The 14,094-nt window shown below is 37.5% G+C and overlaps 2 protein-coding genes and 1 long non-coding RNA gene across 5 annotated transcripts; 1 reads left to right on the top strand and 2 right to left on the bottom strand.

The window, feature by feature from the left end:
* The first annotated feature begins 1,597 nt into the window (after window positions 1–1,597).
* LOC126607722 (histone-lysine N-methyltransferase family member SUVH9-like) lies at window positions 1,598–8,992 on the top strand. Of its 3 annotated transcripts, none has more exons than XM_050275441.1 (3): window positions 1,598–3,942; window positions 4,091–4,190; window positions 8,489–8,992. In XM_050275441.1, exon 1 carries the CDS (start codon window positions 1,840–1,842, stop codon window positions 3,880–3,882), a length of 2,043 nt encoding a protein of 680 aa, XP_050131398.1. In that variant the 5' UTR covers window positions 1,598–1,839; the 3' UTR covers window positions 3,883–3,942; window positions 4,091–4,190; window positions 8,489–8,992. The 3 variants fall into 3 exon arrangements, with proteins under 3 accessions (XP_050131398.1, XP_050131397.1, XP_050131396.1); XM_050275440.1 differs by having other exon boundaries at window positions 4,042–4,190; XM_050275439.1 differs by lacking the exon at window positions 4,091–4,190.
* A 114-nt stretch (window positions 8,993–9,106) lies between these two features.
* LOC126607723 (uncharacterized) lies at window positions 9,107–11,919 on the bottom strand. The gene is made up of 4 exons (XM_050275442.1): window positions 11,561–11,919; window positions 10,043–10,113; window positions 9,635–9,770; window positions 9,107–9,327 (listed from the first exon to the last, which is right to left on the bottom strand). Exons 1-4 carry the CDS (start codon window positions 11,715–11,717, stop codon window positions 9,242–9,244), a joined length of 450 nt encoding a protein of 149 aa, XP_050131399.1. The 5' UTR covers window positions 11,718–11,919; the 3' UTR covers window positions 9,107–9,241.
* On the bottom strand, window positions 10,832–11,554 carry LOC126607724 (uncharacterized). The gene is made up of 2 exons (XR_007617694.1): window positions 11,309–11,554; window positions 10,832–11,253 (listed from the first exon to the last, which is right to left on the bottom strand). It is a non-coding gene; the product is annotated as an uncharacterized LOC126607724 (long non-coding RNA).
* Window positions 11,920–14,094: the final 2,175 nt, after the last annotated feature.

Below are 14,094 nucleotides of genomic sequence, written 5' to 3'. Positions count from 1 at the left end.
GTTGACAGAAGGCAGCAAATCATTGTATTTGGACTTTGGAGGCATGTTAGCACTGCACAAATTCATAGTTGAAGATCACAAAATTGTGGGCTGAAGACCTAGACCAAAATAATTCTGAAGGCTCGAGATTGAGGGTTGAGGACCCTAGATCGAATTATGGCCGAAGCCCAAGACTGAGGGTTGAAAACCTAAAAACAATGGTCGAATAGCCGAAGGCTAAATTATGACCGTATGATTGTAGTGGAAGGTTAAATTATGATCGTGTGATCGTAACAAAAAGTTAAATTGTGTGATCGCATACAAAGGCTAAATTATGATCTTGTAATCGCAACCAAATGTTAAATGATGACCATATGATCGTAGCTGAAGGCCAAAGTATGATCGTGTGATCATAGTTGAATGTTAAATAATAACCGTATGATCGTAACCAAATGCCAAATTATGACCAAGTGATCGTGGCTGAAGGATAACATACAACTGTGTGAAAGTAATCAAAGGCTAAACTATGATCATAGCCACAACTCATGATAATATTTCAAGTCACATGAATTTTGGCAAGAGAAATATTTTTCCTCTACAAACTAAGAGGATCCGTGTTTGCAGAGAAAAAAAGCGGCATATGTGGTGCAAGAATTAAGAGCCAAGTAACTAGCCATTTTTCATGCATACTAAAAATTGGGGAGTGCGGCTAAAATAAAGCAACATGAATCAACTAGTACTAAGGAACATAGAGTGAGATAGTGAAACTTGGAGCCCAAGCTTTTTATGACTATAAAAGGCCTAGAATCCCACCAGAACGCGACCCGGGGAGGGGGGAAGAGAGGTATGAGATTGTTCTATATTTTGTCAACATCCTGAACAAAGACTGACTTGAGCGTCGAAGTGTTTATTGGAGTACCCAAAATTTTCCGTGCCAACACACTCCTCTTACATTTAACATTCATATTAAATAAAACAAAAAAGAATTAAGGGGTCAGAATAAGAAAATGAATGTAGAATGAGAAGTGTGTGAAATCACTATCTATCTCGAAGATAACTTTGATGTATTTTTTTGTGGTATGCTTGATGGATTTGAGGTGGTTCTCAAGATTAAACAGTTGATACTTTACGTGTAAATTGAATAAATGTCAAAGTAATGAACTGTAGTGTGAGACAATTATAACCTCGTGAATAGTGAAATTGACCATAAACCTAAATGATGTGTATAATACTCAATCCAATATTTAATATTGACAACTTGGTTCAATTTTGATATAAAATTACAAATTAGCCAACTATGTTTTATATTTACACTACAAAATTTAAAAGAGTAACATATAATAAGATAATTAAACATTCACAAGAGCTTTCATCTATTGAACAACTACCATTTTATCTTTATTTCATGGTAATTTTATTTTATCTAGGGACCCTTTTATCTACGATAATATTTTACACGTGTATAACATGCTCTGAAAGTGCTAGATCGAACTCAATAGGACCCATAGATGATGATGTAGCACATGAACTCGGTCCGTATTTTTTGTGCGAATAGTCCATCGACGATGGCCTAAGCGTTAGCATCCAATGCTAACATAAATTGCAACAAATTTAGGGTGAGAGGGGCAATTCCGTAAAACAAAAGTCAGTTTCATCCAATTTCCTACCAAAACTGGATGTAAAAAATTTGACAAAAAGGTTACATTTCAAAATCCGCCATGAAAGTAGCTCCTCCAAATTTCTCAGCAGAACCCTAAGGAAACAAAAGGCACACCCACCGCAGCCACAATCTTCCATGCCCAACCTCTACAACCACCACACTCTCCTCCCACTCAGACCCACTTCATTTCAGCTGACGAAATGGGCTCTCTCATCCCAATTATAGACCTCAATAACCTCCCTGAATCCCCCGCCGGCTCCACCCCAAACACCGCCAACTCCGCCGTAGCCTTGAAAGTCCCCAAAATCGAACCGAAGCTCGAACCTTTCGACGAACCACTCGATACCCACCTGCCACAACTGCCTCCAGAACCCTTCATTCCCACACCTACCCCCAACTCTCTCACTAATTCCCAAATTACCCCATTCTCCGACCTGAACCACACCCCTGTATCTGAATCCTCCGCCGCACCTTCCGACCAGGAGAATGTGTACTCGGAGTTCCATCGAATTTCCGAGCTTTTCCGGACAGCTTTTGCTAAAGGGCTCCAGAGTATGGCCGACGGCGAGGTCGAAGTTTTGGACCCGGATGCGCGAGCAATTGTGCCGGTTCCTCAAGAAACCCAGTTATCAGAGGCCGTCGTTGCGCGGCGGAAATACCCCAAGCGGTCCTCCGAGCTAGTCCGGGTCACCGATCTGAACATCGAGGACCAGAGGTACTTCCGTGACGTGGTGAGGAAAACCCGAATGCTATATGACTCGATTCGAATACTATCAGTGGCAGCGGAGGAGAAGCGGAACCCGGGAAACGGGAAGCGAGTCCGAGGCGACTTGCAGGCCGCCACGGCGCTCAGGGATCGTGGGTTGTGGCTCAATCGCGATAAAAGGATCGTGGGTTCGATTCCCGGGGTCTATGTTGGCGATCTCTTCTTTTTCCGCATGGAGTTGTGTGTGGTTGGTTTACATGGCCAAGTCCAAGCTGGGATTGACTATCTTCCGGCGAGCCAGAGCTCGAATCATGAGCCAATTGCAACCAGCGTTATCGTTTCGGGTGGCTACGAGGACGATGAGGATGCCGGCGATGTGATTATCTACACCGGTCATGGAGGACAGGACAAGTTTAATAAGCAATGTGCTCACCAGAAGCTGGAAGGTGGGAATTTGGCATTGGAGAGGAGCATGCATTATGGTATTGAAGTGAGAGTTATCCGAGGAGTCAAATGCCAAGGCGGTATTTCGCAGAAGGTTTATGTTTATGATGGCTTGTATAGAATATTTGATTGTTGGTTTGATGTGGGCAAGTCGGGGTTTGGTGTTTATAAGTTTAAACTTCTGAGAATAGAAGGGCAAGGTGAGATGGGTAGCGCTATTCTTAAGTTTGCGGCTAGTCTTAGGACTAACCCCTTGTCTGTGAGGCAGTCAGGTTATCTCAGTCTGGATATTTCTAATAAGAAGGAGAATGTTCCAGTTTTGCTTTTCAATGACATTGATTCTGATCAGGACCCCATTTACTATGAGTATCTTGCGACAACTGTGTTTCCAACACAAGTGTTTCATCAGTCTGGGAAGGGAACCGGGTGTGATTGTATTGACAGTTGTTTTGGTAATTGCTTTTGTGCTATGAAAAATGGAGGTGAGTTTGCTTATGATGACAATGGGTGTCTTTTGAGAGGGAAGCCTATGGTTTTTGAGTGTGGGCCCTTCTGCCATTGTCCCCCAAATTGCCGGAATCGTGTCACGCAAAAGGGTATGAGAAATAGACTGGAAGTGTTTAGGTCAAGGGAAACAGGTTGGGGAGTTAGGTCATTGAACTTGATACATGCTGGTGCCTTTATATGTGAGTATACAGGGGTTATTCTCACTAGGGAAATGGCTCAAATATTTGCAATGAATGGTGATACCTTGGTTTATCCACATCGGTTTTCTGATAGATGGACTGAATGGGGAGATTTATCTCAGATAGATCCTGGTTATGTACGTCCAACTTATCCTTCGATCCCACCATTGGATTTTGCTATGGATGTATCCAAAATGAGAAATGTTGCTTGTTATATGAGCCACAGTTCCACTCCGAATGTTATGGTGCAGTTTGTACTGTATGATCACAATAATGTGATGTTTCCTCATCTCATGCTATTTGCAATGGAGAACATCCCTCCTATGAGGGAGTTGAGCCTTGATTATGGGGTGGCTACTGTGTCTGAGGCTGATGAATGGACAGGGAAACTTGCTATCTGTAACTAATTTTGATGGGGTGATGATATATAAATCATGCAGACAGTTACAGGAGTAAGACATACTGAGGTAAAACCAACTCCTTTCTCAGCAAAAGCATTTGTGTCCTTCTTATTTTATGGTTATGCGTTAGATCAGCTTGCCCTGTTTTTCTGTGCTTTGTTGTAGCTCATGTTCAAACTTCGATGTCGCATTGTCACCTATTTATTGGTGCCAGGTGTGTGATTCTTTGTGCGATGATATACTCTAGTAATCATATGGTGAAGCGTACTATTAGGAGGAAGGGAAGGGGCCTTTATTATTTCTCTGTGATGGAGGTGATTTGTCTTGTTACATATAAAAGCTAGTCATGCTAATCTATGTACTTAGGATTCACCTTTTCCGTTTGCATTTCTCTGGAGCAAGGTTGTTCATTAATTTGTATTGTAGGGTAATATCATGATTCATGGGCCATGATTCTGGCTGTAAATTATACTCACGGGTTTTGTTTTATAATATTTTGAGTGCTCAAGGATTTTCTTATAATATTCTGAATGCTTGAGGAATAAAAGTTGCTCAATCTCTTTCTTTGTTGCTTCTTGTATGTGTCTGGCATAGTGCTTTTAATTTTGTTGCATTAGAAATTGGTGTTTGGACAGTTGCGGGGAATCTAGTTATGAGCTATTATATATAGAGGATCTCATAATCAAGACTTGGAAATTGTAATTTGTGATGGTTAATACATTAACTGCAGTGAGTAAAAAGAAGAGACAAAAGGAGGACATTAGTGCTGTATAAATTTTTTACGAGAACAGTTTTTCACCAACATTTAGTTTTGACTGCTGCAGTAGGACACTTTCAGTATCAGATATTTCCCATTTCTGTTCATGACCCAAAGGAAACAAATATTCGCCAACCCCTTTTTGGGTTATGATGAAAGGGATTTGAACCCTTGACCTAGCCTAATCCTAACCCATTTCCCAACCCTCTCTCACGACTTGGTGCGATGGCAAGTGCCTTCGCCCATGAGCGGTAGATCTTGGGTTCGAGACTTGGGAGCAGCCTCTCCATAAAGGGGGGTAAGGCTAGCTGACATTCACCTCTCCTAGACCCTGCGTAAAGCGGGAGCCTTGTGCACTGGGTACGACCTTTCTAGTAAAACACAACTATTTGGGTTTATTTCTTAGATGTTTCTCTCCCGCCAGTAAGTTTCAGCTAGAAGTTTTATCGAATGTACTTAATCTCAGTGGCCGTGGATTCCACCGCTTTGTATTTTCTAATTCTTGTCGAAATATGCTTTGCAATAGCAAGACATTTGGTTTAGGATGGCAGACTTGTGTTTGATTTCTAGAAGAGTTAAATAATTTGCTTTTCAGTCCTGATTAGTGGTACTCTCTTTGGTACATTCAAACACATTAAATTAAATACTTTGCCCCCAAAATTATATAGTTTTCAACAGACAATGGTAATGACACTATTCTGATATTTTATTTTGCTAGGGTTGTAAGTATTTGGTGCATCTAGTAATTGACCCATTGCTTTGCATTTGAGTCTCCATGTCATTCTATTACTAATGAGCTCGGATAGAACAATATGGGTTACGGGTATTGAGTGCACCTTCGGGTTCTGAAACCATTTGGGTTGGAGTTCATATGTGAGATATGCAACCCGAGTATTTATTGTGGAATAATTGTACCTTGAAGCAATTGTAGGAGAAACTTTTAAAGAAGATAATTTTGTTAGCAAAATCTTTGACTTTGTTCTTGTACTCTTAATTTTACTTTGTGTTGTAAACGTAATACTTATTATTGACGAAGGGGAAGCACGATCAAAGTCCACATGGTATACAACCCCCTACCTAAAATGCAAACCCACCCACCCCAACCCTAAAGAGAGTGGGTCCATACAAACTGCAATGAAAGTAAGACGGTGCACTTCCCTATCCCTTGAACGGAGAAAGAAGGGGATCACTAAATATATAGCCTCATCCAATGTACTTGGAATCAATTATCCAGCACATAGGAGAAAGCCAGCAAATAGGAGAAAGAAACTATTTGATTAGTGCAGTATTTCTAGTATTTTCTGAAGTGGAGTTTGGTACAGGGAAAGGTAAAAGGGATTCATGTTGAATAGATTTGTGAAAGTCCATTGAAGGGGAAATGCAGTGGTCTACCTATTAGTTATGGTTGAATTTAATAAAGGGAAATAATTTGTGGATGCTTGAAATTTACATTCTTTACCTATGAAATTTGAGTTAATTTCACCATCCTGGAGCTTTAATTGATTGACGGGAACAATACTGAATCATACTTCTTGCTTAGATACACTCTAGAAGCATCAGATTAGTGTTAGATAGCTATACATTATACCTATCTAACTCCTACTTGTGTTTGTTTAAAAAGTTGCGGTGTAAAAACAAAAAGTGCTTTAGCATGTTTAAAAAGTTGGAAGGCAGAACACAATAAGACTCATGACATTGAGCAGCTGTGGTGTTTGTTTGGGGTATTTTGAAGTTATTTACTTAAGTTGTGCAAATTAATGCTAGGCTACAATTAAATGTGAATCGGGATTTGGGGAAAGGGTACATGTATGGATTTGCTCATAGAATAACCTTGAAATTCTTTGGAAAATATCCTTTGGCTGCTTCAAAATGTACCAATTAGTATTCAGTTTCCTTTTTCGGTTACTAGTATTCAGTTTCTTTCATCAATGCTATATGCTAGTTTAATGTGTGTGTGTGTGTGTCTCTACATATACAAGGGAAAAGGATGCCCGTAGTTCGTGAAAAGTGTGAACTTGAGTCACCCTGCAATTAATTTTTAATGATTCTGACTGTTACGTCCTCTTTCAATGGATTACCCTTTAAAAAGTTTAGTGAAATAGGAAACCATTTAGATATCTAAGTATGATAAAATAGATAAACAAACACAACGTTTCTGATAAACATTGAAATGTTGATGTTGATAATCAAATGACTAACAATAGGGAAAAGGATGCCCGTAGTTCTTGAAAAGTGTGAACTTGAGTCACCCTGCAATTAATTTTTAATGATTCCAACTGTTTCGTCCTCTTTCAATGGATTACCCTTTAAAAAGTTTAGTGAAATAGGAAACCATTTAGTTATCTAAGTATGATAAAATAGATAAACAAACACAACGTTTCTGATAAACATTGAAATGTTGATGTTGATAATCAAATGACTAACAATTTCTGATTTGGGTAAGTTTTTGTAGAGATGAGATTTGGAGCTTTTCTCATTGAGATTAATGATAGGTTTCATGTACATGAAAATTACACAAGTTTTCTCTGTATTCCCTGCACATGTCATATCAATTAAAAGAAACAGCGATGTCCTCACACCTCTGCACCAACACCTTAGTTACAGATAACATCTTGTCATCTGAATTGGCCTAACCAAATCATTAAACCCAAATCTGAAAGTCTTGCTTGTGATATTTTGCCTGTGGTAGGAAATTAGGAATCGATGTCAGATTCATGTTTCTCTGTGACAAAGTCATTACTATTAAAATTAAAGTTCTGTAAAGTTTTTGAGGATTATAATTGAGTGTGGGTAGCAGAACTATGGGGTAGAGTAAGATACTGGGCAGCCCTCTGGGCTTCAGTTTCGAATGAGTTCAGGGATTATTCTCTTTCTCATATAGTGTGGGATATGTTAGCAGCTGTAAAGTTGAGGTTATGTTACTTGTAAATAGATCTACTTGAGAGGTCTTAGCTAGTTTTGCTAGATGGTGGATTACTTATCCACTATTTTATTCATGTTATTATTTTAAATAAAGTGTGATCGTTTCTTCTAAAAAAAAGTGTGTAAAGTTCATTGCAATGGACTAGAATACGCAAGAACTTATTAAATTCTTGTTGTTTCGTTAAAACTGATTTCTTTCCTGTATTTTTTTTTTCAAAACCAATCCATTGTTTAGGTTTGTCAAGCTATAAAATCTTTTGCAAGTGAGGTTCCAAATTGTGTTTCATTACAAGACAATAACATTCAGTTGGCTGCACTGCAGATAGTGAATACAGACACACGTGAGTGCACACACATAACTTGTTCCAGGGACCAGGTGTGTGTCTTTTTAAAAATTTGCCAGTTTATTGAATATGGATAAAGTGAGGGAGCCGTGCGAATCTTTCTATGTGAAAGAGAAGTACGTGTTTAGAAAGGGAAGTTTTAGTAGAGTTCAATAAATTGAGCAGCTTCTTGGAGTTCTCTTTTGTTTAATGCTGCAGTTCTATATCTATTTATTGTAAATAATTTGAACCAAAACTTTTCAAATGGAAATGTATTCTGTCGGCTGAAAAATGAACTAAATATTGTATCTAGTGACTATTTCTGTAGTATTTCCCTGCTTTTTAAGTCGTAAATAATTCATTAATTTCTGTGTATGATACATTGTGCATACTTGAAATCTTACCGGCCTGTACCGTTTGTGTAACAGGATCTGAACCCATTAGTCGGTTCTCTGTTCGATACTATTTTCTATTATCTTGTTAGCAGGTGTATACATAGAAAACGATATTACTGGATGTGTTTGGTTATTGTTACGTACTCACGATTGCATTCAAAATTTAGGATAGCCAATGGTCTTAGGAGCTCTCTAATAGTTTTCTTATTCTGCAGGTGGCATTCAGACTACATGGTTGTGGTATCTAGCTTCCTAATTTTCTGGTCCATGAATGTTTCTTCACAAGTAGATGCCGAAGTGTAAATTTTTCAATCAGATTATCCAAAAGCATTGACGTGGCTCATGTACATGGCAATTGAAGTCGCGAGCTGGTGAAAAACAGAAGTGAAAACTCGCTGACAGAGCCACCATATGCTGCTGTGATGATTTGCTCTGACATTTTAGGCATTTGCCTGTTTCGCGGATATTTCGGACCAAGTCTTGATACACGCAACTGATAGTAGGCATCTTTAGGTTCGGTAAGTTTGTAAGCACAAATGTAGTAATCTTCTCTACTTGTAGCGTTGTATATGTTATCACAGACCGAAATAGCTAAACTTTGTACAGAGTTGTATAATTAGTGCCTACCTGCATCACGTATGTTTGGATAGATCGGTTTTCTTTAATTCCTTGATTAATTCATTTGTAATGGAACATCAAGCATTGTGGATTTCAGCTCACTTGAAAGCATGCATAAACTGCTGCATTCATATAAGTTCTATGCTTGAATCACGCGCCGTCGTGCTGCCTAAAACTCCCATGTGGATGGACAAATTATGAAGGTAAATACAACATTGGTACAACTTTTGTATCATCATATATTCAACACCTTGTTTGTTATACAAACAGAGTTGTGATATACACATTTCGGGATGACTTGGTATCCCAATTTCAGTATAAAGTGAACAATACTTTGTCAAGTATACGGCTCAGGCCTGAGTTGCGAGCGTTCCATTTTTCTCTAGTTGACGCAGTCTTGCTCGTTCCATCTTTCGTTTACGCCACTCTTCCAGGGCTGCAGAACATTATGTATATTGGTAAAATCTAGTTACTAACAATAACAAATAATTTGCCAATTTTAATGAAATATTTGTTGCAAGGCTAGTATTTACACAAGAAACCATAACCAATGAATCCATCCACTCTAATGTTAAAAGGAGTGAAGGGCGTTTGACGAGTTCTCTCAAAGATTCGTTCACATCTGACTTAAAATGCGAGCAACTATCTGATTTTCATAAACAATAGCGGACACACACAAGTAACATTCAAGAACGACAGCCGTTTCAGAGCTTCACAATGAACAAAATATGACATAGTTTCACCTTTGAAGCTGGTTGCATCATTAACATAATGCAGATCCTTCAATCTCTTGGAAAGGTCAACTGCAACAGTCTGCCTTGTGTCTTTCTCCTTAGCTGTTTCTGGTTTTTCATATGCTTCTTGTTGGATTTCCTTCACCTGAAAAGGGAAGAAATTAAAAGAGCATCCAATGGTACACAAAACCATGAATTGCCCGAGGTTAACTATTTGATTGATATCGAAAATTTAAAAAAAAAAAACAAGAAGTTCCAATTTCAATTGAAAGTGCACTTAACATCAGACAGGCAAGCAGTAAAACATTGGTTCAGTTTGTAAAAGGGCTCCCTCCATTTCATTTGTGAATAGCAGAAGATTATTTTAAGTAGAATTATAACCGACGCATAATAGTTCTAACACTGAATCAAACTTACTCTTTTTATCAGTTCCAAGGGTCGCATAGCAAAACGAATTTCTTCAGATTCTCTTACATACCTAAGTGCAGCTGCACATACACAGGAAAAAGACTAAAGCAAACCAACTTAAGGTCAAGAATATAACATAATCATATTAGAGCATCATAGGGAATCAACGTGAAAACAGAGTGTCGGCTGTCGACTACCTGACGCCCACCCTCTCCTCCTTTATCCGCCCTCCCCATCCTAATATTAGAGCACATGAAAAAACAATCCTTTCACAGGTTTATGATTATAGTATATTTAACCTGATATAACGAACGCATCATAGTTTAACAACACCATACTGCTTAAATCAAAACTGTATCTTTTAGTCACTCAAATACAGGTCTCATGCTATTATAATGCTTCGTTAATGAAACGCTTTCACAATGACCATTTGGACCACTTTTCCATTAGAATTTACTCATTATTACCATCAAGTTAAAACCCATCATCCAGTCTTAAACTAGGGTCATATAGATGGAAAGGGAAAATTAAAAAAGAAAACCTACAAGGTGTATGACACCAGTTGCACAATTTTAATCCTAAGATTTTAATTGATTTCAAGTTGTATACATCCAAGAGCTTACTGGATTTTGAATTGTATATTGAGCTCTATTGAGTCCTTTTGCCATGTAGGGATGCGAGTTGATTGGTGAGACCACATGGATGATTCCCACAGATAAAATGCTAAAGGAAATGGCACTATAATCAGTAGTAGGTGGTTTAAGCCTAAATGGAAGAAATTTGACCTGAAAAAGTGAGTAAAGAAGTACAAGTAACAGCTTATGATCATGTTTGGAGGAAACAAACACAGGCACACCACTATGAAATATATTTCTACAGGACAGCTAAATGACCCCTCTAACATACATTTACCTTAGGAGTTCGGACAAATAGACAAGATAATCCAAGGTCTTCACTGATCTAAACAGGGTATAAAATTCTACAAACTCATCTCCAAGAAAGCAAGATAAACTTGGAAGGATTTTGACTTTCAGTTCGACTATTAAATTTCATGGCTTTTCAGTTTTCAATAACCTCCATATGCGATTTAATTTTCAAAACTGAAGCTGGTCCGATCCGGACTAGGAAGATAACCTCATTACATTGCAACTTAAAGATAAAGTCCAAAAAAACCAACTGTGAACTGTACTAAAATACTAAATTTCAAGCACATTCGGAACCTTCGATCACAAAACTCTCAAGCCTAAAATACTAAATTTCAAGCACATTCGAAACCTTCGAAGATCAACATAAAGCTGCACCAACAAGATCACAATACAACTAAACCACTAAACCCACATTACAAATCCTAATTCCCTAACCTCAAACGAAATGGGTCACCAATCCAATCAACAACAAGAAGCAAATGATGGGTTAGCAAGGAAAAAACAGGAAATTTTCAAAAAGTGAGGAAATTTAGATGATGGGTCAGCATGATTCGCAAAGATAAAGAAAACCCATTGCCAGATTGTAGAGAGAGAGGGAAACCTGAATTGAGGTGAGAGGCGGAGAGTTTGGAGTAAGAAGAAGCGGAGGAGAGAAAGCCCTGAAGCAGTAGCAGCGCTGTGATCAGGTTGAGCAAGCACATCATTATGGTGGCGTTCCTGAACGAAAGCCTCGGCAGCCATGATTGCTGTCCCTCCATCGGATTTTTGTTGCTGTCTCTTTTGGTAATTAGCTGCTAATTTAGCTGGTACAAATTAGTAAGCAGAGAGAGAGGACAGAGAAAGACGAATGAGGGTGATTCGATATGGGATCCCAAACTGAAAATGGGAACCTGAATTCTAAACCAAAAATTTTCGGGATGGGAATTTGAAAACCAATCCCAAACCAAAATTTCGGTATTCCTAATTTTCTAGATTCTCAAAATATTTTTGGTATTTTGGGATGGTTTGGTATTCCCAAATTTCATACAATTTGAAATAGCAATCATTCATACCAGGTTAAATTAACATGCAACCAAAATAAAATAAGTAACAAACCAAGAATAAAATAAAAAATAAGTTACAAACCTAACATATTCAAAAACTAACAATACAATTTTTTTGATTTCGTGTTGAAGAAATAGATACATTTGTTGGAGGTTCATACCAGTAGATGTGACGATAAAGGGCTATAGGTACTACTTGGAGACCACACCAATTATATTGCTACTAGTAGTTAGCAACAATTCAACTGTATAATAATATACATACATACATACATACATATATACATACATACATACATACACATATATATATATATATATATATATATATATATATATATAAATTTCGGTTCGATATGGAATTACCGAAAGATTGAGTAAATAATACCGAATCTCATACTGAAATTTTGGGATCAATTTGGTATTTCATCCCGAAAATTTTGAAAATTTTGGTTTGGAACATTTTTGGTTTGGGATTGGAATTTTTTTAGTTTGGTTCGGGATTTTCGAGAATTTTTTTCCAGTCCTATCAGACGAAGATCAACAAAAAGAGAGCGGGGTCTCCGGCATAATTGTGATTCCAAAATTGTCCTTGACCGTTCACTCGAATTCCAAATTAGAGGTAGGTTTGAGATAGGAAAAATATGAATACAAAATTAAGAATGAGGAATGTGTAATATGTGTGATTGTCTAAATTATTTGTAGATTGTATTTAGGATAATATAAGATCTTTTCTTTTTAGGATTGTATCCTTGCAGTGCAAGGAATTCTCGTTGATTTACTATAAATAAAGACACAAGGTCTGAAGGCATAGCACACAAAGTTCCTCAAACCTATTCCCCATCTCTCTTCCTCTCTACCACCCCTCTCATTCTCTAAAATAGGTCATAACACGTTATGACGTTGCGCTAAAGAGAATTCATTCATCTTCAATCACAGGCGTACTATGTTTAAGTTATTCTTATGTAATTAAATTTTGATTTTATTGAATTCATATACTTGTATTGATTCAATCTATTTTTTATGTTGAAACAAGATACTACATGCTTTGAAGATACAACATGCCTTTGCATGGTGGAACAAACATTTACACAATACGTGCCATTTTTTCCCTTACGTTACCTTACAAATGCACTTTTGCCCTGAGAAAAAATTTCATTGCGCAAAGCCTTGGGCAAAACCCTAAATGTTGACCAAATTTCCCAACCAACGTAAATTTTCGTCTAGTAAACAAAATTGACCCGACTAATTATGGTTTGTTGGGCCAAATTTTATCGGGCAAATAGTATTGTCTAGGGGTGGGTTCAAAAAACCAAAAACCGAAAACTAAAAAAAACTAGACCGAATACCAAAGTGAAATTGAAAAATCGAAAACAAAAAAAAAAACTAAACCGAAAAAGAAAAAACCTAACCGAACCGAACCTTATTGGTTCAGTTTTGATTTTGGAGGTTTGGAAACCGAACCAAACAGAACCGAATCCCTTTACACTTTATGAATATATGCCCATGATGTTTCTTTTGTGAAACTTTGTTGCCAAGTTTGAAACTAAGCCTAGGACTTTTTCAAGGAGCATACTTGGTTGAATTAGGGAGGATATTTCATTGGTTATAGAGGAAAGTTTTGGAACACTTTGAAACTTGGAAGAGTTTATCTAATTGTTTGCTTTTTGAATGGATAAGGTGATCATTTTTCTTTGCAAATGACGTTGTTGATAGAATACGATTGTTTTATATAATCTTGTATATATACAACCACCTTCCCACTTTCCCACTTTCCCCATTTTCTTATGATTAGTCTACCGATGCAAGCATTTTTTCTAAATTCCATATTAAAAAATGTTATAAAATATAAAAATAGAAATCATACCAAAACCGAACCAAAATTTCGGTTTGGTTTTGATTTAGACAAAAAATCGAATCAAATAAAACTGAACCCACCCCTATTTTCTGGTAGTAAAATCCAGCCATCGACTGAAATGGTGCATCCCATTCTTCGGTGCATTATGAAATGTTTGTAGTCATTTGGCTATTGAACTCTCAACTCACTTGGGTATGACACAATCCAAGTTATTGAACAAACTATAATCAAACT

Source organism: Malus sylvestris, chromosome 16, assembly GCF_916048215.2.
Source record: "Malus sylvestris chromosome 16, drMalSylv7.2, whole genome shotgun sequence".
NCBI lineage: Eukaryota > Viridiplantae > Streptophyta > Magnoliopsida > Rosales > Rosaceae > Malus > Malus sylvestris.
This window is presented reverse-complemented; position numbering and strand designations above follow the sequence as displayed.